The sequence below is a fragment of the Cornus florida genome, unplaced genomic scaffold, assembly GCF_030987335.1.
Source record: "Cornus florida cultivar Cherokee Brave unplaced genomic scaffold, ASM3098733v1 CherokeeBrave_3.0.0_Hap2_Chr08, whole genome shotgun sequence".
In the NCBI taxonomy this organism is placed as follows: domain Eukaryota; kingdom Viridiplantae; phylum Streptophyta; class Magnoliopsida; order Cornales; family Cornaceae; genus Cornus; species Cornus florida.
Window position 1 is genome coordinate 52,279,187 of NW_026775578.1, and position 26,802 is coordinate 52,305,988.

At 32.2% G+C, this 26,802-nt stretch overlaps 2 protein-coding genes across 9 annotated transcripts; one reads left to right on the plus strand and one right to left on the minus strand.

The window, feature by feature from the left end:
- Positions 1-158: 158 nt before the first annotated feature.
- On the minus strand, positions 159-10,703 carry LOC132271715 (uncharacterized). 8 transcript variants are annotated; one of them, XM_059773170.1, is made up of 16 exons: positions 10,066-10,515; positions 9,287-9,438; positions 8,966-9,129; positions 8,733-8,879; positions 8,582-8,633; positions 8,235-8,318; positions 6,710-6,884; positions 5,789-5,871; positions 5,238-5,450; positions 4,970-5,086; positions 4,635-4,791; positions 3,941-4,048; positions 3,007-3,072; positions 2,656-2,915; positions 2,220-2,323; positions 159-1,705 (listed from the first exon to the last, which is right to left on the minus strand). In XM_059773170.1, the coding sequence occupies exons 1-15, from the start codon at positions 10,133-10,135 to the stop codon at positions 2,231-2,233; spliced, it is 1,941 nt and encodes a 646-aa protein (XP_059629153.1). In that variant the 5' UTR covers positions 10,136-10,515; the 3' UTR covers positions 159-1,705; positions 2,220-2,230. The 8 variants fall into 8 exon arrangements, with proteins under 8 accessions (XP_059629153.1, XP_059629154.1, XP_059629157.1 ...); XM_059773171.1 differs by having other exon boundaries at positions 159-1,746; XM_059773174.1 differs by lacking the exon at positions 159-1,705 and having other exon boundaries at positions 1,753-2,323; positions 5,238-5,287; positions 5,372-5,450.
- Positions 10,704-17,103: 6,400 nt separating this feature from the next.
- Positions 17,104-18,967, plus strand: LOC132271718 (uncharacterized protein PAM68-like). The gene is made up of 2 exons (XM_059773179.1): positions 17,104-17,829; positions 18,786-18,967. The coding sequence occupies exon 1, from the start codon at positions 17,212-17,214 to the stop codon at positions 17,776-17,778; it is 567 nt and encodes a 188-aa protein (XP_059629162.1). The 5' UTR covers positions 17,104-17,211; the 3' UTR covers positions 17,779-17,829; positions 18,786-18,967.
- Positions 18,968-26,802: the final 7,835 nt, after the last annotated feature.

A 26,802-nucleotide genomic window follows, 5' to 3' on the forward strand; every position in this document is an offset into this window, starting at 1 on the left:
ACATGGAGCCAATTTTATTTTGTAAACATTGCAAAACAAACTCTCTTACTCTTAAGAGAATTAATTATTTAAAATATCAATAGATTAAGATTTAAATATAAGGAAGCTGAAATTTAAAAAAAAAAAAAAACCGAAACTTAAAATAAATAAATAAAAAGAGGAAGGGGTTTGAGCTCGGGTGGGCAAAAAAACTTGCCCTTTATTTTCCTTTCAATAGCAAACAATATTATTGATAAATAAAAAATAAAAAAAATAAATACTATGAGATACATTCTATAAGCAACACATTGCAAAGCCAATCTAGCCAAATAGAACTTTTAATTGCTAGTGCATACTACTTGCTCGCGTTGAGCTACAACCAATTCGTGTAAAAGCCAGCAACTCCTTCACATAATCTATATAACACCGTGAGCTTCACAACTGGATAGCTGTAACGGGTGAGCGCCACAACTGGATAGCTGTAACGGGTGGGCGCTTACCCATTTACCCAAAAGCTCAAACTGTTAGGTAAGGCTACATACCTACCAATTTATACCCAATCTCTTTCCCATCCGATTCCGATGTGGGACAAAATAACCCTTGTTACATTCTCCCCCACCCAAACTCGCAACGCCCTCGTTGCGGTTGGACCACCCTGCCTACCCGGGTGGACTCACCCGGACGCTTGGCGTGGCACCGGATCAAGGACTGGGTTTGGCTCTGAGCGTGACACCGGATCAAAGACTGGATTTGGCTCTGATACAAACTGTAGAGGGTGGGCGCTTACACATTTACCCAAAAGCTCGAACTGTTAGATAAAGCTGCATACTCACCCATTTATACCCAATCTCTTTCCCATCCGATTCCGATGTGGGACAAAATGACCCTTGTTACAATAGCAGTCTCCTTCAATATCTACTTTTAAATTTTGCCACTTCAACAAAAGCTTGATGCATCAACATTTAACTCGAGACAACCAACCAGTGGATCCTTCTGCTTTGGAGAAGAAGATGAGCATTGTTTCACCTGCTCACTCCTGTGCCGACCATCTTCTTGGTAATAAAACACTGTTCTTTCTGAAACATCACGAGAATCATGTAACACTCGTCTCCACAGAAGACGCATTCATTCCTCATTTTCCCAATCTGCCAACAAATAAAACAAGTTAAAGCTCAACAAATCTTCAGCCCTCTCCCATCAGTTCACGAGAAAGACCCATCGTTGAATCCAAGAGTCACCAGGAGCACCCCATTCCAACCTTAGATGAGGACTCATCTTCCATACTGTTACTGCAACTGGATAATCAAAACGCACATGACCAGTGGTCTCTTCCTTCTCGCTCCATATTTTGCATACATAATACTCAATTACTCTCCTCGGTTTCAGATTCTGAAAAACGGGAAGACTCCTAAATGCACCGCCATTGGAAGATATTGCCCCTCACAATTCGGGCCAACTTCACCTTCTCATCCTTCAAATACCTTTGTAAACTTTCTTCACTTCATTATATATTGGATAATGATTGACCAATTTTTCTTTGCCTCAGTTGCAATCATATCAAATTTACCTCACTGCTTATTCGGATATAGGACATTTTTGCTGAAAGGTAAAAGTTTAGATGGACAAATTTTACACTAGAATAAGATTAAAAACTCAATGTCACCGGAGAATAGTCATGAACCACCATAGACAAACCAGCACCGAGTAATAGCCTCCTTATCACAACCTGGTAGAAAAGTTAAAACAATCCTCACGAAGGTACAATTTCTGCAATTATAGAATATCAGACATAAAAATGCAGAAAAGCATATGGTATCCTGCATGTTGTTTCATAAAAGTAAGCAATTCTACTTGACTGAATAGTCAATCTGTCAAGTGTATAGCTTGTGCTAACAAATATTGTTTGAAGTGGGGAAGTGATCCAAAGTCCAAACATATTTACAAACCTCACCAAGTTAATCTACAAGTCGGTTACAATAGGGATCTGCAGATCCATAACGGAACTGAACTCTACAAGAGTTTTCAGTCCCATGAAACATATCAATAGAGGTTATGATACATGAATCGAAGCCTGTATAAGGAGCATTATTTATTTATTTATTTTATTTCCATGGACCCCTTATCTGATAATACTCGACAGCAGGTAACTCCGACATACTCGACATCTTTATTATCTCTAATTGCTTACTGTTTTGGCATTAATGTAACAGCTATTAAATTGCACTTATTTTTCAACTGACCATTGCAATAGTTAAGCATCTCCCTGGTATGCTAATTCGGCCTGGGATGTAGTCCTTTCAACCGCCAACCACCAGTCTTCCTCATCATAGTCATGTATTTCATCCTGTTCCAGTAACAGAGGAAGAATTAAGTTAGAACAGAAAGACGAGTGTTGGAAGGATAGGCACAATTTTGAGCGAACCTCAAGTTTTTATGTCTAAGGACAGAGCTCAAGAATATCTAAACGAAACTACACTATTTAAAATAAGTAAATGACATGAAAGTAAGCTTTAACCTCAGGGGAGAGAAAAAAGAACTTAATGTAATAACACAAATATTGATGAAAATATTTTCAGATAAACATTTACATGGACTAGTCATTTCGCATGTAGATATGCATTGAAATGAAGTCTGGCAACAATAGAACTAGACATTGAGGAAAGAAAAGTTACAAACCATGCCACTGAGATCCAGTGTTTTTTGCATATTCTCAATTTTGTCTGCATAACTTATAGCTTCGAGCCACCACCCGTCTTTCTTGCAGCTGTCTATAATGCTTTCATTACTGTAAGGTGGTATATGTTCCTGACCTTTTTCGACAGATTGAAACTGAAGGGTATTATCCATGGATCCTTCATTATGCCCCACAGACTTGAAGAAAATTCTAGAATCAGGAACGGCATCCACTGGAATTGGACGCAATGGGGATCGGTAACCTGTACCATTCATCAACTCAGCAATTGATCACTTAAGTGTTAAATTGTCCTACAATCAATAAGCTAAAAACAAGATATAATTGTTCTCCACCTCTGCAATCAGGATCATAGCATTTCTGATAATAAACAGCCCTTTGCAGGTCAACAACATACATCACTGAAGAAGGGAAGAAGAAGGAAAAAAAAAAAAAACAATGCACATTAGCCAGTATTATCTTAGATATAAAGCGTTTCGAAATAATAATGTAAGTGTAAAACAAGTGCAGTCAAGTGTTTCGAGTAGGAATCAAAAGATACAAGCAATATTCCTCTGGAATATCTCTCTGGGACCTCATATCCAGAATATGGGCCTAAAGTATGACCGGGCATGTGCTACTTGTGGAGGGCCAAAAACCCAGTATTATAGGTGTTACTCTTTTTTTACCTTGGCACGAAACTCACTCACAAGCCCACTTTGCCTCTAAGAGGACTTGAACCCTCGACCTTCTACTTTGGAACGTGAGGAAGTACCATCAGGTCTTCTTCACCTGAGAGATGGAAAATATCACCACGAAATGATCCTAAGCAAATGAAATGAAGATTTTTTCTCCAGCAAGATCAGCACCCTATCAATGAAATATAGAATCTAGAACTTTAAGCAACCCTTGCTAATTTCTCACCAAGTGTTTTTCACACACATTGCCCATTAAGTCATGTATTCTAATTTCCAGCCTTCAACTGTAAGGCCATTAACAATATACAAGGTGGTCATAAAGGTACTAGAGTAAGATGCATAAAACTCTTCTTTTTTGGGTATAATGAGACGACAAAATAAATCCTAAATCCTAATTATGAAATATATATACACAACCAACCCCAATAAATATCTACTATATGTATATGTATACAGAAAAATCAGATGCTATTGAAACACATATGTACTGCTTCGTAAAATTCTGGATAACAATACAAACTGAATATAAGTTCAGTCAGATTATGGCTTAAAAAAACACACAGGATATGAATCGTGAAACAAATAAATTTACCATGATTACTCTTATGCTGTCTACCAATTCGTTCACAGTATCTATTCCTTGACATGCTGTAGACCATCAATGCATACTCTGAGAACCAATACCAACTTCGAATTTTTCCTAGAATTGCAACAAATAAAAAATATATAAGGAGACGCATTTCACATTTAAACAATAAGTTAACAGGAATTTATAGTCAAAGACAGCCAAAGGATAACCCTTCAAGATACACACAAGAAGATAAATCACTTCCCCTCATAAAGGAAAAGAGAACAATCGAGGTTACATTCTTGACCATGCACAAACTCATAGCAACAGGATTTGAAAGGCTGCTGATTTTGGGTCTTCCAGATTTATAAAAGCACAATGTTTATTAGACCTTGTAAGAAAATTCAGTGGAACATGCTTAAACAAGTGTTTAAGAAGCTTATTTTTAACTTAAACATGATTATAGAGAACAGATAATATAGTTTCCTTGGCTGGGTAACTTGAGAAACCCATGACTCATTGTCTACCAGAAAAATGTAGTTTGCCAGACAGCACTGCCTAACAAGCACACTGTTATAGCTAAAGTAAATGAGTAATAGCAAGATAGAAGCCAAATTAGGTACTCAATGTGTAAAATATGACAGAGAAACAAGACTTTTTTATTTTTTATATTTTCATGTTTGCAAGGCAAAATATGTTTCACTGAACAAGGTACAACCTGATACATTTCCGATAGAAGCGACAGATTCTATGAACATGTCCAAAGCTGGGAATGGTGATTTTCCCATCAAATAAGTTCTCGAAACATCATTTATGCAAGTGTTCAATGCAAATTCTTGAGAAGCAGCAGATTGTACATGGAAATTGCTGTTTATCTGCAGAAGAAGAATTTCAATTGTTGAATAAATCAGCGCTTCAATGCAACAAATACAATATTCTTCAAAGTAAACAATAATGTCTTACGAGTACCATACATTTGACATCAATAGACAGGTTAAAGAGAAAAAAAAGGATCACAAAATAAGAAAATTTTAACCGGAGACCCAAAAGTACCTCTGTGTCAAAGTGAAGGGCCTTAACACAATCAATATCCATTTTGCATATTAGAAGCTTCTCACAGTCAACATCCATATTGCAGATCAAGGATTCCATGAATACGCCTTCCTCGCTCTGTAAATTATTAGCATACATTAGTTATAATATTGAAGGAAAATTACTAAAAAATTATCCATCTAAAGACACTGCCAACGTTGATTGACTTAAAAATTTAAAATCCATGCAAAATTTAATTATGAATGTTACATAGAAAGGAGTGCCATACCATGCCCTTACATTTAAAACGCTCTGTCGGTACAAGAAAAGAATTCTTCCCTGCTTTTGATGATAGAGGTAAGCGAAAACATCGATTTCTAGAATAGACTGCAGTATCCACAAAAAGCTGGCAAGGGATGTCACCAGAGCATGAGTCTTTTGAAATAAACAATTCTTCATACTTTCCATCCCTTTCCCTCGCACTAATAATCCTTGAGCATATCTGATAGATGTCATTAAACAGTAACCACAATTGATATTTCCACAGGAGAGATGATAAAAGATCTTAGGAACAGAATAGCGAATTTTCTTATAGGCAGCCAAAAGAAGGTGTGGATGATGTAGAATTTGCAAAATATATATAATCATTATATAACCGTAATGCATGGAGGACAGAATTAATTGACAAGGTTAAAATCACAATTGAAAATCTATAATCATTAAATTAAACACAAATAACTATTAGCAGATTTTATCAATATCTTCAGTTTGAAATTGAATATGAGCATTTATAATTTTTTTCTGATGTTAATAGCAATTATGCCTCTTACTAATACATACCTCAGCAACAAATGCACCAGCATGTGAGTTGTCCTTGAAAGCACTCTTTGGTATGTGGATGACTAAATGACGAGAAAATTTTTCTGCAAGCAAGAATTATTAACGGAAAAAATCAAAAGACCAAGCTCGATAAAACACAACACTTGTATTCAAGAGAAACAGTCATCAAACTACTAGTAATGATATCCAAGAAATTTCTCTTTCATATCCGTCTGGGTAAGCTTCCATTGTATTAAACTCATTTAGTCCTATAACATAACCCCATTGGACTTGCCCTGCCACTCAGCCCTTGGACTTGAGATTCACTGGCCCAAAAGAGCCTGGGCATTTGCTTAATGGTTATAAATCTTGTACAATGTATCACTAGCTGGGAACGACAAAAGCTATGTTGATTTGAGTATAAAAAATTGAAAGTAATCTAAGCGACGATGAGTTTACTAGCAATCTAAAAAGTCTCAAGGCCCCCTCTTTGAATCTATAAATAATGAGCGAGTAAAAATTGAGGCCAGCCCAGCAAAAAGTTGAAATATGGCTAAGCTAGAGAGGAAAATGCCTTCAAAAATTTCTAACGACTGGTCTTATGCAAGTGTGGGGCTACTGAAAGCAACGAACAATCTTTAGAACACCATAGGGTCTAAAGCATGTACCTAGTGAGTTTAAATGTAGATCGATAAGATGGTTGAGAGTGAGATTCAAATGACTGGTAGTAAAATTTGGAGTCAAAATGGAACCTAGCATAGGAAAAGTTTAACTTTAAGGACTAAGTTAGGCAAGGGTAAAAACAATAAGCTTACCTACTCATTCAATACAATTTTTTAGGTGACTGTACTAAAAATTTCATAACATTTATCTGCACAGAAAACTATGCAGACAATGAATCAAAGAAAGATTGCTAATCACATGGCAAGTAACAACTTGTACCTTTAGTAGAAGAATCAAGCTCTACAATCCATTCCTGGTTTCCTTCAACAGAGTACTTCTCAAGTAAGGCTTCAAAGATAACTGATATCAAGAGATCAACCATTTCATCTCCATTCTTTTCTGCATTGTCTTTCTTACTGAACTCCAAGTCGAAATAAAGGTGACATGGCAATCCCTGACAACAACACATAATAACACATGAACAACATCATATTTCTACCCAAATGTGAAACAGTATAACCAAGAAGGCAATGCAGAGAATTACAACATTTTCCTTTCTTTAGTAGCTAACCACAAAATCTTTTATAAGAACGAGGATATAATAAAAATGTTTGCCTGTTGTGGCCTAAATAAAAACTGAATAGTAAGTATGGTTTTACATAAATAAGAGTTCAGAACATTAAAAGAAAAAATAGTAAGGGCCAATAAACATTATAAACTGCAGCTTTGGTGACTTCTAAAGTTTTTATATTTTCCTATGTGATCTGATGACTCAAAATTCAGTTTCACATTTAGAGACTGTTAGGTTTATGAGTAGTGTTCGCAAAATCCTACTGAAAACTTGGGTCATAATGTGTGTCAATGTCGTGAGTCGTTTGTCTACAAACACAAAAGATGATGGAGATGTAGATCAACAAAGAATATGCTGTAAATATCTCAAGATTTAAATTACATATTAGGTTAAAGGTAAAATAAGACTTAGAGATCATTTACGACCTAGATTTGATGTTTAAAAAGGATCAATCTATTTTTTTGTACATGTTTTTCAAAATTAAGGTTTTTATCCTAATTTTTACACACACACACACACACACACACATATATATATAGCTCGATCAATACCTCAATCTATCGAGATATTCCCCTGAAAATTTATATTGTAAGTCCAGAATAGCTCGATCGAAAGCTCAATCAATCAAACCTTGGAAAGTACATGTCAATTGAAATCTCAATCAATTGACAAATGCGAGTCACTAGATCAACCTGTGCAGAATCATATTTTTGGAAACTCTTTAAAAGAATATTTCTAAAATGACTACTTCTTAAACTACAAGGGACTCCTATATTGACTGTAGATATGGGGTTATAGTCAATCTAGGATCATAGGTGAGTTTGGTGGATCAGTCGTATTAAGAGGTCGCTAAGGATTATGGGGTTTGAACTGTTAACCTAGTAATCTCTTCTTGTACTGATTTTAATCTGACTAGACTAGGTCATGTGGTTTTTCCCGTTGGGAGTTTTTCACGTAAAACTGTTATTTTTTCCGGTAAGTATAAAACTCCGTGTTCATTGTGCTTACCTTACTTTATTTTTAATTACTAATGGTTGAATGAGTTGAGCATGATGATTGATTGATAATAAATATATTTTGTCAATTTAAATTTGAATTTTCAATAAGCTAGTTAAAATTCAATAAGTAGTTCATATTAGTTAAGACAGGTAAAAAGACTTGTTCACCCCCTCGAGGTCTATATCACAGACCTTACACATACACTCAATCAGAGCCTAGGGTTTTGGTCCTTACCTGATCAAATAGGTATAGGGTCCAGCAATAATACCATTGTCCAAAGATATTACTTTCCATCAAGCTGGTATGCCTAGTCATTGCCTACCAGAAGTTAACTTTGATAAGTGGAGAAATCAACAGCATAATGTGTTGCCTGATACATTAATTTAGCTTCTAATAGTCTGGTGGCAATCATAATTCTTTGAAAAGCATAAAGAAGAACAGGAAACAGAATATGAAGTGCTTAAGTACAGGCTCTAGCAGAAACAAAACAAGTCCAGTCAGAATACATATTCCTCATTTCCCGTACATGTACATATGAATGGTTGTTTGTGCCAACTGATTGATAAAAACTACAGAAGTACCTCCTGAATCACTTCGTAATGGCGGCGGAATTTAGAATTCATGTTCTTGTACCTAATATTTATAACACAGCATAAACAAATAATTTAGAAGAATGCCCATCAAATACTATTTATTAGGCATAAATAATTTTGAAACAAAAAACAAGGCAACCTTCGCCAAAACTCCTTATATGTTGAAGCAAGGAACCTTCTTTGTCCATTCATATGATCCTGGTAACTAAAAAGACGAGCATGTGTATGCTCTTTTACAAACTTCATTGCCTCGTCTTGCCTTGGGAATGTAGCCCATACTTCCTTTCTAGGAAGAAATAAAACCACATTTAACCAACTAGTGAATGGAGGCATAAAAAATGATTGAAGTTATAGCACAAAATCTCATATTACCTTAATTTATTTTGTTCAGTGAAATCAATGTGTATCTCATGTAATAATCGCAATAAACGAGATGGTCTTTTTGGAGGGACACCGTGTGGAGAACCATAAAATACAACTGGAGAAATCTGCTTCCCACGACTAATATTGTTCACTTCCGCTGTTGTCAAATCAAACTGAAAGAAAAATGGTAAGAACTAAGAAGTACAATTAAGATTTGTGGTAGTCTAATAATAAGGCACTGCATGTGTAACCAACAAGTCAAAGAGACAAAATAACTGACAGGGCGCACAGAAATAAATAAGCATAAAACAAAAGAAATGTGTTATATACTTTTTGCATAAAGTGCTGCACATCTGCTGCATTTTGCTGGTTTTTTCCCGCTGAAGTTGAAGCTGGACTGCCAGAATTCAAATAATCTTCTTGAGTTGAACTCGCTTTCTTTAACTTCTTTGTGGTTACTTTTCTTTCTCGCAAGGCAGATTCTGAAATACAACACAATAATTTATTTTTATGAAATCAAATAAACAACATGAAGTGCAACATCTATATAAAAACATAAAACCATAAAACGAGCAACTAATTTATTTCACTGTGTTGTGAAGAAGTATAGAGAAAAAGCATATTTTCATTTCATTCCTTGCACAAACGTCACCAAAAAGTTATGTTTTGGAAAAGGGAAAAATAAAAAATAAAAAATCACTGTTACACAGTTGATGCATACCTGAAGAAACTAAAATTTAGACACAAGAGGTCAAGTTTTAACTTATTTAGCTGGGTATGAATGCCTCAAAAACACCTATCGTAATGAAACATTTTCTTTTAGTTATCGATCACTTGACCAACACAATTCAGTATTGACAACATACATAATCCTAGTCAAGTGGAACAAGTTTAAGAAAATGCTAATTTGGGGGCTTCTTGTAGATTCTCACCTCATTTGCCGCACTAAATATCACTCGGAATTTATTAAAAGAATTGAAAAACTAAGCACGGCCTCACATCAATGTAAAGATGAGTAGCAAGAAGTAAAATATGATAAGCAGACAGACCAGAAACAAAGTTTGACAAGCAACAACACATATAACATTTAAATTCAGTTGGGAGCAAACCAATGAGTTCAAAAATTTGGCGGCTAAATCTAATACTTGGAATCCCTAAATTTGGAACATCTGCCACCATTCAGCTTCATAGTTCCATCTCAAAGATAGCATTGTAGGTACTGACAGGGACTTGACAAATCCACAAAGGGGTTTGGCCCAGTTGACCTTGCATTTTAAAGTAAATACATAATAAACAAACTACTACTGTGTATGTGTGTGTTCAAATTATTTCCCTCAATTTTCAAGTATCATCAACATTGGACATAATCATCGATGAATATAAGTGAAAATGCAACAACATCAACGATGTACATGACTAAGTAATTAATAAGCTACGGAAAAATGCAATTTTAGGAAAAATTTACAGATCAAAACCCTAATCTAGAATTTTAAGAGTAGAAAACCCAAGTGGAGAAAAGAATGAAGAACTACGTATATATGTATATAAAATGTATGTATGTGTATTGTGAATGTGAGAAAGAGATAAATACGTGGAGGAGAAACGCCACATTTGAAGCACTCAAACAAACGATCAACGTCGTCCATGGCGTCAGATATTTCTTGAATTTCCCCCAAATGGAGGGCTATGGTTCTATTCTCATTTGTTCTGCGTTTTTAACTCCCTCCTAGGCGGGGGAACTTACGGGAATGTTATGTAAGGGAGGAGAAGGGAAAAGAAAGGAAAACCTTTTCCTTCCTTTATTAACGTTTGATTTTCTGTTCTCATTTTCAAATTTTTGTTTTTTTAAGGGTAATAAAATTGGTTTGGTAACCCTATTTTGACTTTTCACATTTCAAAACTTTTTCCACCTGTGACGCATACAACTCCAAAATGAAGTTTTGAATTTCTGTTTTGATTTTTAAATACTGTTATTTATTATTTTATTAATTTTTATTATTAAAAAATATTATTTTTTCAATAATACTTGAATAGTAAATAAAATATTATTTTTTAATTATACGGAAATAAAATTAAAAATGTTATTTTATTATTTTATTAATTTTCAATTATACTCGAATATTAATAAAATATAATTTTATTATTTTACAATTATACTCAAGTAATAAATAAAATTAAAAAAATATTTAATTATGTTCGAATAGTAAAATTAAAAATATTATTTTATTATTCTCGAATAATAAAATAAAAAATGTTATTTTAAAAATTTTCAATTCTACTCAAATAATAAATAAAATATTATTTTATTATTTTTCAATTATACTCAAGTAATAAATAAAATTAAAAAAATATTTAATTATACTCGAATAGCAAAATTAAAAATATTACTTTTTATTATTAATTTTCAATTATACTATAATAGTAAATAAAAGCGTCAATTTTTTCTTTTCAGAAAAAATTACCAAACATATTTTCTGTTTTCTCTTTTTTAAAATTCAACAGTAGATATTGCCATATTGGTTACTAAACTATTTTGTTTTTGACAAAAATGACAACACAACTTTTCAAAACTTGTTATTTTTACATAAATAAAAGCATGGCAAAAAAATAAAAAAAACTAGAAACTATTTTGTTCAATTTTTAAAAATAATTATAGAATACTCATAAAACAAAAAATTATTTTCAAAAAATTTAAAAAGTAATAATTTTTCTTTTCTAATTTTGTTTTTTTTTTAAAAAAAAAAATTAACTGAATTTTCAAAAAATTGCAACCAAACAACATGTTTTTTTTTTTTTTTTTTGAACTTTCAAATCTATTCTTCCTTCTCTCATATTTGACCATTTCCCACTCCACTTTCTCCTTAGAAAAATACTCTCTCTTATTTTCCTCCTATGTTCTTTCTACCTCTTTCCCTTCTACAACGTATGATTATTCAAACGAGGGATTAGAGTTTATTCTTTCTATATATGGCGTTGTTATGATTATGCGCTTGAGTCCCTTTGGAAGCGGTTGTTTGTTCCCTCCTTGTGCACTCATATGGCTACTATTAGCACGGACAAGGATTCTTTACATCCAAACATTTTGTAATTAAGTGCTCGAACAATATTTTTACTTCAGGTTAAAATTCATTATACTTCCCTACTTAGATTCTATGAAATTTTTGTCAATTTTACTGGGATGATAAGCGTGAAATTACCATTAATGTTAAGATTTTATATGGGATTGTGACTACTTACATTGTCCAGATAGAAGTTATTAGCACTCGCATGCTTGAATACTCCTTAATTGTAGAGATGGTTTTAAAAGAAAAAGTATGCAAATTAGACAATTTTTAAACGAATAGATTGAGTGGAAGAAAATATGGCGGATGTGATTTATCTTTTTTCTATTTTGAAGGATCATATATACACACACACACACACATATATATCTATACTATTATTAAATATACAAAGTGTTTCAGTATTTCAGTATTTAATATAAAAAAATATTTATTAATTGATATAAAACTCTAAAAATTAACTAATAAAATTCAAATTACCTATTTATTTATTTGTTTCTTAAAAAAATTACCTAATAAAATAAATCACGACTTTCAAATTACAAATTACCTAATAAATCTATATTATTATTAAAAGAGCTTCTATAAATTTAAATTACAAATTCCTTAATAAATCTATACTATTATTAAAAGAGTTTCTATAAACCTGTAACACAAAATCTATATCTATACCATTATTATAAAAGATAATGACATTCAGTCCGCCTCAATTATGATTATGTCCTTATCAAAAGAGGACACATGTCATCAGCCTATAAATAGAGGCATCGATGAAGGAGGAAGGGTACAGAAATTGAGAATTCTAGAAATCTAAAGGGGCAGAAATTTAGAGACTCATGATTTTAGGATAATACAGAAGTTTTGTTTCATAAATTCTTTGAAGACGAAGAACAACAAGCACATCTAAAATCGTGTCCTTCGAGATCAAGATTCGTCAGCACATGAATCCAACCAACAAAAGATCAGAGGATTGTACTCAATTTTTATAAATTAATAAATTAATTATTATTTGCTTCATAAAATTGATAAACTCAATTTTTATAAATTAATAAATTAATTATTATTTGCTGTGTAAAAAAAAGTGTTAATGCATAATAAAATATTTAATAAATTAATTGGTTCATATAATATTGAAATAAATCAATTGGTGCATAAATAATTAATTCACCACATATTATCCTCATAATTCAATTTCAAATATGTTAACTTTGACACAAATCAATTACCAATTAAATTTAAATAGGTAAAATAAAATAAAATAATTTCTCTAGAACTCTAACCCAAATCACCTTTTATGAGTTTTTTAATAAAAGAAAATCTAATTAGAGAAGGATATATATTTAAAGAAAATAAAATAATTTCCCTATTTTATTTTCAATAAAACACATTAAAAATGATATATTTAAAGAATTTCTATAAAACTCTAACACAAATTACCTATTTATCTATTTGTTATCAATTTTTTAATAAAAGAAAATCTAATAAGACAAGAAATTATTAATCTAAAAAAAATTTATTAATTGATATAGAAAATAAAATAATTTCTCTAAAACACTGCCACAAATTATTTTTTATTATGAGTTTTTTTAATAAAAATAAAATTTAATTAGACAAGGATATATTTAAAGAAAATAAAATAATTTCTTTAAAACTCTACCACAAATTACCCTTTTATTTTCAATAAAACTCTATCACATTAGATAAGGATATAATTTACCTATTTACCTATTTATTATGAGTTTTTTAATAAAATGAAATCTAATTAGACAACAATTATTAATATAAAAAAATATTTATTAATTAATTTAAAAAGAGTTTTTAAAAAAGTTTCTATATAAAACTTTAACACAAATTACCTATTTATTTATTTATTATTAGTTTTTAATAAAAGAAAATCTAATTAGACAAGAATTATTAATAAAAAAATATTATTAATTAATATAAAAAATAAAATAATTTTTCTAAAACTCTACAAATTATCTTTTATTTTGAGTTTTTTTTTTTTATAAAAGGTAATCTAATTAGACAAGAATTATTAATATAAAAAAATATTTATTAATTGATATAAAAAGAGTTTTTAAAAGATTTACTCTAACACGTATTACATATTTATCTATTTATTATGAGTTTTTTTTTAATAAAAGCAAATACAATTAAATAATAATATATTTAAAGAAAATAAAATAATTTATATAAAATCTACCACAAATTAGCGGTTTATTTTCTATAAAACTTTATCACATTATATATTTATTATGAAAGAAAATCTAATTAAACAAGAAATTATTAATATAAAAAATATTTATTAATTGATATAGAAAATAATATAATTTTTCTAAAACTCTCCACAAATTATCTTTTATAGTGAGTTTTTTTTAATAAAAGGAAATTTAATTAGACAAGGATATATTTAAAGAAAATAAAATAATTTTTTTAAAACTCTACCATAAATTACCCATTTTATTTTCAATAAAACTCTATTATATTAGAGAATGATATATTTAAAGAGTTTCTATAAAATACTAACACAAATTACCTATTTATTTATTTATTATTTTGAGTTAAAATAAAAGAAAATCTAATTAGACAAGAATTTTTAATATAAAAAAATTTATTAAATGATATGTAAAATAAAATAATTTTTCTAAAATTCTATCCCAAATTATCCTTTTTCATAATTTTTTAATAAAAAGAAATCTAATTTGACAAGGATATATTTAAAGAAAATAAAATAATTTTTATAAAACTTTAACACAAATTATCTATTTATTTTCAATAAAACTCTATCACAGTAGACAAAGATATATTTAAAGAGTTTCTAAAAAACTTTAACACAAATTACCTATTTATTTATTTATTATGAGTTTTTTTTTTTTTTTTTTTTTTTTTTTTTTTTTTTTTTTTAACAAAAGGAAATCTAATTATACGAGTATTATTAATATAAATTTTTTTATTAATTGATATAAATTAGAGGTTTTAAAAGAGTTTCTATAAAACTCTAACATAATTTACCTATTTATCTATTAATTATGAGTTTTTTTTATAAAAAGAAAATCTAATTAGACAACAATTATTAATATAAGAAAATTTTTATTAATGATTTAAAAAGAGTTTTTAAAAGAGTTTCTATATAAAACTTTAACACAAATTACCTATTTATTTATTTATTCTGGGTTTTTAATAAACGAAAATCTAATTAGACAAGAATTATTAATATAAAAAATATTTATTAATGAATATAAAAAATCAAATAATTTTTCTAAAACTCTACCACAAACTCTCTTTTATTTTGAGTTTTTTTTAATAAAAGGTAATCTAATTAGACAAGAATTATTAATATAAAAAAATATTTATTAATTGATATAAAAAGAGTTTTTAAAAGATTTATTCAAACACATATTACCTATTTATTGTGAGTATTTTTAATAAAAGAAAATATAATTAAACAATAATATATTTAAAGAAAATAAAACAATTTCTATAAAATCTACCACAAATTAGCGGTTTTATTTTCTATAAAACTTCAATCACATTATATCTAATTAGACTATAATATATTTAAAGAAAATAAGATAAATTCTATAAAACTCTAACACAAATTAATTATTTTATTTTCTATAAAATGCTATCACAAATAACTTGTATTTATTTATTATGAATATACTTACAGAAAATAAAATAATTTCTATAAAACTCTATCACAAATAACTTATTTTATTTATTTAAAACTCTATCACATATAACCTATATTTATATATTTATTATGAGTTTTTTAATAAAAGAAAATCTAATTAGACAAGGATATATTTAAAGAAAATAAAATAAATTTTAAAAGAGTTTATATAAAACTCTAACCCAAATTACCGATTTATCTATTTATTATGAGTTTTTTAATTAAAGAAAATCTAATTAGAGAAGAATTATTAATATAAATAATATTAATTGATTGAAAAAAAATAAAATAATTTTTCTAAAACTCTAACACAAATTACAGTTTTTTAATAAAAGAAAATCTAATTAGACAAGGATATATATATTTAAAGAAAATAAATAATTTTATAAAATTGTACTACAACAAATTAACTATTTTATTTTCAATAAAACTCTATCACATTAAAAAAGGATATCTTAAAAGAGTTTCTATAAATCACTAACACAAATTACCTAAACTCTACCCAAATTAGCTATTTTATTTTCTTTAAAACTCTATAACATATAACATGTATTTATCTATTTATTATGAGTTTTTTTTAATAAAAGGAAATCTAATTAGACAAGGATATATTTAAAGAAAATAAAATAATTTCAATATTTATTTTTTAATATAAAAATATTTATTAATTAATTTTAAAATAGAACTTTATCTCATATAACCTCTATATTTACCTATTTATTATGAGTTTTTTAATAAAAGAAAATCTGATTAGACAATAATATATATAAATAAAATAAAATAATTTCTATAAAATAATTAAAAAATATATGAAATCAAAAATTCCATAAGTTACAAAACATTATTTTTTACTAATATATATATATATATATATATATATATATGTATGTATGTATGTTAAAGATTTATAAAATTTTAAACATTATATAAAATTCGGCTTCATCTAACTTTTAGGGAAAAGAAAACAATAAATCAAAGCTCACTTTTTGCCCTCAAATTGTTATTCTATCTTGCTTAGTATTATGTTGGAGCTCAAGTGTAGAGAGCCAGAAGCAACCTCCAGACTAGGTAAGTAGTACGTCAGAGACTTTAGCTTCACTGGAATTTCAAATTAAGTAATTAACATTTTAATCCAAATTAAAGCTTCACTAAGCATTAATTAATTAGCTCAATCCTCTTATATAAACACTATAGTTATGAAATATTTTTGTTTGATTTGGTAAGAATGAGCCATCTTTTCTGTAATGTATTAGTTGAAATGACAAAAATAGCCTTCAACTTACTCCTCTGGTGAGGCTGGTTATAGTATATTGTAGTAACACTAACTGCCTTGAATGGGAAGGCAAATTTGTCTGTCTTCAATAGGCACAGACTAAAAATTCTTCAAAAATAGAACAAGATAGAATCTTATATCTCCTTGAGACAAAGTCACCACCATTCATTGTTTTGGATAAGATTTCAAATAATTAGAACATTGCAGGCATGATTGGTATACTCTGAGAAACAAAGCCTAAGAAGCCATGAAAACTATGGTTTCTCTACAACAACAACCTCTTTACATTACCAAGCCTTCTCCATGGAATCCAAGAAGCCCAACCCTCTACCCCAAAACCCTAAAAAATCCCTACCTTCCCGCAAAAACATGGAAGCTGCATGCTGAGGGCGCCAAAGGCTTCAACAGAAAACCGGCTAGTACGCGGACAGAGAAGATCAGTATTGGTAATGGGACAGTCACCGGAAAAAGCTACGGGAATAACAATGACGACGACGAAGATGAGAAGATGCCGGACATTGTGATGGAGAGGATGGTGGTTAGGATCTTGGTTTATGTGGGGGTTCCATTGGTGAGTGGTATAGCAATGCTGCAAGTGTTTGACATAGTGAAGGAACAACATGTGTGGGATGTGCCACTTTGGTTACCTTTCTTCACCACTTTTGTCACATTTGGAGCATCAACTTTGGGAGTTGCATATGGGACTCTGTCTACGAGTTGGGATCCGGAGAAGAAGGGTTCGCTTCTAGGATTTGAAGAAGCTCAGACGAATTGGGTCGAGATGTGGAGAGAGGAAGATGACAGCAAAAGATGATTGATGTTTAGGCTGCCTAAAATATTTTCATCCGAAAAGATTTTTTTTGAGGTAAAATATTTTTTTTAATTTTTATTTATTCGGTGTTCAGCAAAAGTCTAGGTCTAGGTTGAGTCCAGACTAAGCGTGTAATAACCCGAATTTTTATTTAGGCTTTGAGTGTAATTATTTGTTGATTTGGTATTATTGGAAACTATATTATAAATTGTGGGAGTTTTTGTTTAGAGATTTTGTATTTAGTTAGAGTTATTGTGAAAGTTTATAGAATTAGGAGGAGTGGATTAATGGGCTTTTTAGGTGGCAGCAGAACTTGGATGACACATGCCATGTCCCTCACATGCATTGTCAAGACTTTTATACACCTTATAAAAATGGGTGTCACACAAAAACGCATAGAGTTTGAAGAGAACTAGGCTAAGAAAAGAGACAGAGGGAAGGAAAGTAGCCGTGACCGAGTGCTAAAGAGAGAAAGAGAGCAGGGGAAAGCCTAGCCTTGGGTTTGTTGCGGAGTTTCTAGGAAGAAGAAGAGGAAGGAAGAGAAAGGAAAGGAAAGAAAAGCTGGACTGTTCGACCATCTTTCACATCTTCATCATCATTTTTCATGTTCTTTCATCATCATTATTTTCATCTTCACGATCAATTAAGGTAGGGTCCTTCTAACTTGGGTTGCTATGAGTGATTTTGTGTCCTAAATCTCAACGCTTTACTTTGTACATGGATTCCCCTAATTTTGTTCTTGCTTTTTGATGTCCATAAGCTGAAGCTTGAAGCTTGATTCTCTGTTGGGAAACATAATATAATTCTTGACTCATATTTTCATCCTTTTATTTGATTGTTCTAAGTTTCTATTCTGTTTGTTGGAAAAATTGCTCCTATATGTGTGCTTGAAATTCCATGTTTTTCATCATTGTAAAACATTTCCCTTTTGTGTATGAAATCCCTAAGAACACTTGTTAGAATTATTCCTACTGGGTCGCGGACTCTAGTCTCACCCTACCATATTGCAGGTTATATTTAACCAAAGGAAGAAATGCAGTGGCTGATATTGCTTTGGTGGGAGACATTGAATTTATGCATACGCATTGTTTGAAGAAATGCTTGTATGAATTGATTTGGAGGAAATTGATGTAAATTTTGGATTTGACATATTTATGTTGAATAGAAATGACACTCGAGCATATTATGGATCTTTGGCCATGTTTGAGATGAATTGTAGCTTGAATTTGGGTTTAGGTCAACACCGGACGGTCAATGTACAAGTTTACATTGACACCCCTGAGGTTTCAAAAGTTTACATACACACCCCTCTATCCGAGAAAATGACCATTTTAACCTTTAACTTTGTCAACAAATACATAAAAGTATAAATTACTAATATAACCCTGTAAGCTAAATTTTGAAGGATCAAAATAACCTCCGTTTTTCATTCTCTCTTTAACCTTTAATCGGTATTTTTGCCCCTCTAACTTTCTCTCTCTAAAATCTTAATTTTTCTTAGACTCATGACTAACTTGATGAACTCACGAAACTGAAAGAGAAAAAGAAAGTCTTAAGATGAAGGAGGGGCAACCGCGGCGGTGAAGGTGGCAGCGCAGCCGGAGAGACCAACGAATCTGGATCGGTAGCCACCGTGAAGGATATCAAGTTGCAAAACGTCAGAAAGAGATCGTATGGTAGATTCGCGCTTGAGCCTGTGCTGCCGCCGCTCGATCCCTACAACTTGCTCAAACATATTCGCAGCGGAGATCTCTCCCTAGAGGCCCACTTCCAATAGTTTGAGCAGTATTATCGATCGTGAATTATAAAAATAAATAAATTTTTATAAAAAATAATAATGGATAATTTAAATAAAACCCAATCCGCGGATTCGATCCGATCCGTGGAATAACGGATCGGTGGTGGATTAGGATTTGTCTAATCTGTTGGGAGCTGCCTAATCTGATCTGATCCGTGAGCACCCCTACTATTAATAGAATTGTTACCACTAATAATCAAAGCTTAAAAAATAATAATTAGGTGAAAATTCAATAAATGAACAATCCAAGTCATCTAAAAAAATTAAAATAATATACAATAGTGAAAGACTGCTTTTTTATTTTTTTGCCAAAGGCCTAAAATTTAATTGAGCCACCCCTGCTGAAAACTCAAGTAAAAAGGTTTGTCTGAAAGAATTGTCAATTTTATATTTTCTGAGATTTGGAGAATTATTTTCCCTAAACTAAAATGGCGTCTATCACTTGAATTGTGTCTATTACTTGAATTGTGTCTGCCGCGTTACTCAATGTTCTCTCCTCATACTCAATTGAACTCTTTTGAAGTCTTCTCCAAATGGCGTCTATCACTTGAATTGTGTCTATTACTTGAATTGTGTCTGCCGCGTTACTCAATGTTCTCTCCTCATACTCAATTGAACTCTTTTGAAGTCTTCTCCTTGAGTTTATCAGCAAGGAATTTTTAATCCGCTGACCTTGCTTCAGCAGTAGTACTGGAGATGTCCAAGAGTGTTCGGCCATGCACATGCCATAAGTAATAGCTTCATGAGTGACTTCCAAAACTGATCTCACTCCTCTGTCTTTCCCAGTATTGAGAACAATGAGCATTTGGAGTGTTGGTATCTTCAGGGCCACCGTATTCTTCATCTTCAAGCAGAATTTCATCCCACCATTGCCTCATACCTCTCGTACAAGTTTTCATTCTCTTCAACCTAAAAAATATTATTATTATTATTATTATTATTTTATCTTCTTCCATTAAACCCTACAAAAATTTTTAAAATATATATATATATATATAAATATATATAAAATGAAAGAAAGACCACTAATATTGGTCTCTGCAAACTCTCTATTGATAGAATCGATACCCATGAGTGACTTCCAAAACATACTCGCCGCCCAAGACTAAACTGCTTCGGACACAAACTAATAAACACTTAAACACCAAACCATCATTGAAATCTACAGTTTCAAGAACAAGCTAGCAAGACACGAACTAATACTACAAGCTAAGGGAAACAGAGGATGCTAAAATGGCTTATGAACAAAGAATTTTAAGAATGTAGAAAGTCTACAATACCCCGTACCAATACGTGATACTCCAGTCCCACTCCAATTCTCAAATTTATTTATTTATTTATTTATTTATTTTTTAAGGCAAATAGAGAATTTCCATGTGATTGGGTTATCACGTACTCAATCGGATATTCTAAAATTTCTCCTAAGAATGATCAGGTACTATAATTGAAAAAATAAAAGATAAAAAATAAAAAAATAAAGACCAGATGAACGTATATTGCGGTTAAAAAAAATAACGTATATTGCAGTTGTGTGATGTGTGGACCCAATAGATCATGTAGGAAGCTTTTGTGTCCCGGTTCACCTCATTGTGGAGGAGGCTACGCCATGCAAGTGAGCTGAGGAGTCATGCCAAAAATGATTTAGTGTTGCTAATTCGGCCTATTCGCACAACAAAGTACTGGCATTAGCTCTGCATGAGAGAAAAACTTTCATGCATAAGTGATTTCATGTAATCATGTCATCTGTATTATTAACCAATTATATCTTGTCAAAGAAAAGTGCATTTTAGTAGGTCCTGTCACTCTATGCCATCATTTTGGTGATAATAAAATTCTAGAGACTTGGAGAATTGTAAAGATTGGATCATGTTAGTAGGGTATAATAGAATTTTAGTATAGGGACTTTTAGAGAATTGTAAAGTGTGTTAAAAATTGTAAATATTTGTAGAGGAGTAGAAAAATCTAAAGTATATTTGTAGACTTGTATATATCTGCGTGAAAGAGTTGTAGAATATAGCTAGTGGGGCGACTATAAATAGGTGTTCTAATCATTTGTAACTAAAGTAATTCTTGTGATCTCCTTGCACAAATATGGCGAGTCATGAGAGGCAGTACATAATGACAGAAAGAGAGGAGATTGATGACGTGCCCGCAGATGCAGATGTCAATCGAGCACAGCCCAGCTCCTTGAAAACTACGTAAGTGCATGGTATTTATTACGTAAGAAGAATATTTCAAATTAGTGTATCTCACGCGCTGGGAAACGCGAGTGGGTTCTGAGAATTTATTAAGACAACAAAGATCCAACAGCACGTAGGATTGAAGAAGAAAAAGAAAAGAAACGAAAAAGAAAAAAGAAAAAAGAAAAAAGAAAATGGTCAATGTGCGAGGGCCATGGTTGCAATGCACTCTAGGATTATCCATTTTTGATCCTTAAATTTGTTTCTTTCACTTTACTTTCTGCTATTATTTTTCATCTAACGAAAGTCTTGGGAAAAATAACTTTGTTTTACAAACCGGGTTATTTTTTTATTTTTTTTTTTTATTATTTTTTTCAACTCAAGTGGTAATTTTAGCATTTGAGATTTATTGCTTTGGCACGCTTTTAGTGGAAGTCTTGTGAAAAAAGTTTAATCTAATAGTGATTTGAGTAAACCTTGAGAGGTCTCAGAGTAGTACACCCTGTAGACACCCCATTTTTGCCTCCCCTTCTCCCATCCGAAATTCCATTAGCCATAGGGAAGGAGCGATGTTTCAATTTCCCAAATCCAGTTATCAATAGGGCCCACATATGCGTACAAATTAAAAATTGATAATCTAACCATCTAATTAGAAATCGGTCTTCACCATTGTACACAAAACACCCCAAAACCTTAAGGAAACACGTAAGATCAAACACGTCACATGCTTTACCGAGCTCGATCACCAATATCCCCAAAAGGGCAAAATTAAAATTTTACACTACAACCCTTCAATCTGATTGTCAGAACAATAAGTTGGTTCCACCATTACATCTAGAATACCCAAAAACCCACCTATCCTCGCGGTCACTACCTCTAGCACCTTGATTGACCATAAAAACATGGGCAAAATGGTCAACTCTAAGTTTTACTTTTCGAACCAATTGTTAAACTCACCAATGAACATTACCATTGTACTTAAAAATGTCGAAAAACCTTTAACAGTATTGCAATATTGCCAACATTCCCTTCCAGACCCACCTAGGACCAAAACCCTTTAATATGGGTCAAACAGTCAACTCTAAGTTTGACTTTCAAACCTACGGTCAAAATGATAAATGAATATCATCATTGCATTCAAAAGGTCCAAAAACTTTAAAAACCATTAAAATATCGGCTATTTCCGGTTCGGACACTCCTTTGACAAAAATTTCAGTATAGAAGCAAAATAATCAATTCACATCTATGCTGAGTTGTTCAAACTTCATTAGGGGACAAAATATATGACATCATCCTGAGGTCAAAATACCAAAAAATGATCAGAAATTCGAAAATGGAAAGAAATGTAATTTTTGAAAAATTAAGGGCAATATTGTAATTAGCCAAAAAGTTAAATTCAAAAGTGACAATGCACCACCCTCTACTTTTGGCATTTCAAAATTTGATCCCTCCACCTCATTTTGCTTTCCAATATCCATTTTTAGCCCTCGATCAATGCTTATAAGAATTTCGAGATTCTTCCACTCCACTCTCTAAATAAAGCCCTTTTATTCACAATTCACACACACATGCACACACACACAAACCCTTATAAGATCATATATTCATACACATTACTCTCTCTACACGCTTTCCTCCTCTCTCTACATATATACTCATAGATACATACTCATGTAAACACACACTCATATATTCTTTACTTCACTCTACATTCCTTTACATTACCTACACTATTTTCTTCTTATTTCTCTCTCTATACACTTGTACAGAGAAGCATTAAGCTTGCAATATCTATGACTTAGCGGAAGAGAAGGATTGTTCATAAAAGAATGAGGGTACCTTGAATCCACAAGGTGGATATTTTGAATCCACAAAACGAAAAGAGAATTCAGAGAAATCTGATATATTATTTGATAATTGAATGAAGGGCAAACTACAATAATCTCCCCTGAGGTTTGGACTATATACAACTAAACCTGAGGGTTGGCATTTTGTTAAAAAGACCTCCCCATGTCAGATTTTGCAGTAAATTTACTTATCTACCCTTACTATTATATTATTAAAAAATTAAAATATCTAGAAATAGCAAATGACCCTTTTGTCCACTAACAAATGACTGTTCAGCACTGCAAACTCCTTTCCCTTCACCGAACTGGCCTTGATCGCCTAGACTAGCACCGGAATCCCCCCTTCCTCCACAATCGCCGCCCTCCCCTCCTGAATCGCCGCCTAGTTGCTCAAAACCAACATCGCTTTCTCCGCCATTCCCGTCCCCAAAAAGTGCATAAACACCCATAAACCACCACCTCTGTAATCAATCAAACCAACCAAATCTTACACGGTTACACCCAATCACAATCAACACCCTAATTCACAAAATCGTACAAACTTTTGACACCCATTTCACCGGAGGAAAAGAAGATGACAACCGCACCCACAGTCGACGGCGCAACAACCCACGGCCGGAGAAGAACACAATTCCAGCATCGAACCTGCAAGCGATGCAAAACATCGACCAACAAACCGTGACCAGAGAAGAATGCTACCCGTGACGCCCGACAGACCCAATCAACCGTCGCCGGAGAAGAATCTGGAACCTGGTATCGCACCCCGTCGCCGAAATTGGACACCTACTGTACAGCGGAAGAGAAGAACAGAAAGGTGAGGAACCTGGATTTGCACCCAGTCGTCGGAATTGCGCTACACGCGCCGATCGACATCTTATTGTCGTCGATCAAAAACAAGCTCAGTATAGCGCACGCAGCATGTTGAGAGATTGACGAGAGTAGTCACGGCATCAGTGATGGAACGGCACCGGATTCACCGATCAAAGCAGGAATGGCACCAGATTCACCGATCAGAGCTCGATTATCGGACCGGTTCTTCGCCAAGAGTCGTAGTTTCGCCGCAGCCGATCTTTTTACCGCGATCGACGACGATTGGAGACTGTCGATGCAGATCTTGACCGTCGGTTGGAGGTCTTCCGGCAATATGTTCTCGATTATCTCCGTCAAGAAGTTCTCGCGTTGCAGAAACCCCAACCTCAGAGACCGTCTTGATTGGCGAGTGGTTTCTCTCTCTCTCCCCTTTCTCTCTGTCTCTCTCTCTGAAAGCACACGGCGGTTCGTAGAAGGGATGGTGGCAGTGAAGTGGTTTAAGGGTAGTTTTGTCCATTTAAAATGAATTTTATTGTTATTTTTTTACATTACAAGGATAATAATGTCTTTTTATGTTATTGATGGGCATTTTAGTCACTTTAAACTAATTTTCTGATAAAAAACATTATTTTCTGTACGGAGGGGAGGTCATTGCAAAATGAAGAAAATATCAAGGGGTCACACTGCAACAAAATAGCAAACCTCTGGTTTAGTTGTATATAGTCCAAACCTCAGGGGAGGTCATTGCAGTTTGCCCTTGAATGAATGATCTGCTCTACAGTACATGTATTTATAAATAAAAACCCTAATAGAAGGAAACTCTAAAAACGTAAGGAAACTAGCAGCGCAAAGAAACTACTCAAAAACAAACTTTGCTCAGAATATTCTGTAAAAATAAGGAAAGAAACTACTAAATACCAAAAAAAAAAATCAAATCAAATCCGTTTAGTCTTCTAACGAAAATCCAGAAATATTTAAAAATGGGAAAACGTCATTCCCGAGCCTTAAATGATTGAATTCGGCCAAAAGGCGCCCTACCTAGGCAGCAAAGCTACCGATATCTCCGAGTTAGGCCATTTCTAATAAAACTTGGGCTCTTTCTGAGTTAAAAACGGATTCTTCAAAATCATTCGATAAAAACTGATTAGCCTATCCGTTTGACCTTGTGACGGTCCAAACGGGTTTCAAAATCTTCAGCTAACTGTCTTGCATCAATCTACAAAAAAAGATGGTGTATTCTTCAAAATCATTCGATAAAAACTGATCAGACTGTCCGTTTGACTTTGTGACAGTCCAAATGGGTTTCAAAATCTTCAGCTAACTGTCCTGCATCAATCTATAAAAAAAGATGGTGTATTGAAGAAAAGAGGAAGAAAACCATTGCAAATAAGTTATCAAAAGCCAAAAAGATAGAAAAGAAGGTATCTAAACTTTTTAGTTATCAGGAGAGGTCTTTTTATTTTGTTTATTGTGTGCTCATTCATCCATATTTGCATTAAAATTGTACACACACATGCACACACATATTTATTATGGCAGAATGATGTTCATTTCTGACCTTTTCCTTCAAAAGTCGACATTCCAGTCCTTTTCGACCATTCTCTCCTTTAAAACCATCATCATCATCTCTCTGGAATACCAAATGGCCATTTTTCTTTAAAATTGGTCATTTTCATCTTTTTCTACAATTAGATCAAAGATCCTTTATTAATTACTTGGGGGGCTCGTCCATTTCTTTGAGAAGTCCACCCAGACATTGATAGCTATTCACATATTCTCTCTTCCAAGTTGCTATCTCCCAGTCAAATGGGAGTTCTTTTTACGAAAATTAGTGATGTTAGCCAGCAGCTGGTCTATCCCACCTTGAATTTTGTCCAAGTCTTGTTTGGATCGAGCAAAGGATAGCTTAATTTTCCCTCTTCTCAACCCAAAGCTAGGCTATCATTGACTTATCAATCTCCTTGTTGCAAGCTACCAAGTCTTTAGAGGTTTTCATCCTCTCATAAAAGTGTAAGATATTTTCTTATATTTGTGGCTTACATGATTTGGATACGTGATTTACTTATATTATTTGGTGGTTAAATAAAATAGATATCAGATTAATATTATATTATTTGGTCAACTTATGAATTACCTTTTTGGTAATTAATTATTGGAGAAGTATTTTCCTATTTATTCCTTACTTTGATGGAAAGTGGAATTAAAGTTACTAAAAAGGAAAACTGGTCCTCTCTATGCCTTTATAAAAATACATATTCCCATCAGTTATGTACGCTAATGAAAATAACACGTATAATATTTATGTGTGCAAAAGGCCAAGAGAGAGAAATCGGTTTCCACGCTTTGACTATTGCAATTTAGTATGTTGTTTGTTTTGCATAAAGAATCTTGA

Coding starts and splice junctions, on each gene's coding strand:
- LOC132271715 (XM_059773170.1), bottom strand. CDS start 10,135: ATGGTGGCAGATGTTCCAAATTTAGGGATTCCAAGTATTAGATTTAGC. Junction 5,872..6,709: donor GCTTGATTCTTCTACTAAAG/GTACAAGTTGTT, acceptor TCTTGCTTGCAG/AAAAATTTTCTCGTCATTTA. Junction 4,792..4,969: donor CCCTTCACTTTGACACAGAG/GTACTTTTGGGT, acceptor CTTCTTCTGCAG/ATAAACAGCAATTTCCATGT.
- LOC132271718 (XM_059773179.1), top strand. CDS start 17,212: ATGAAAACTATGGTTTCTCTACAACAACAACCTCTTTACATTACCAAG.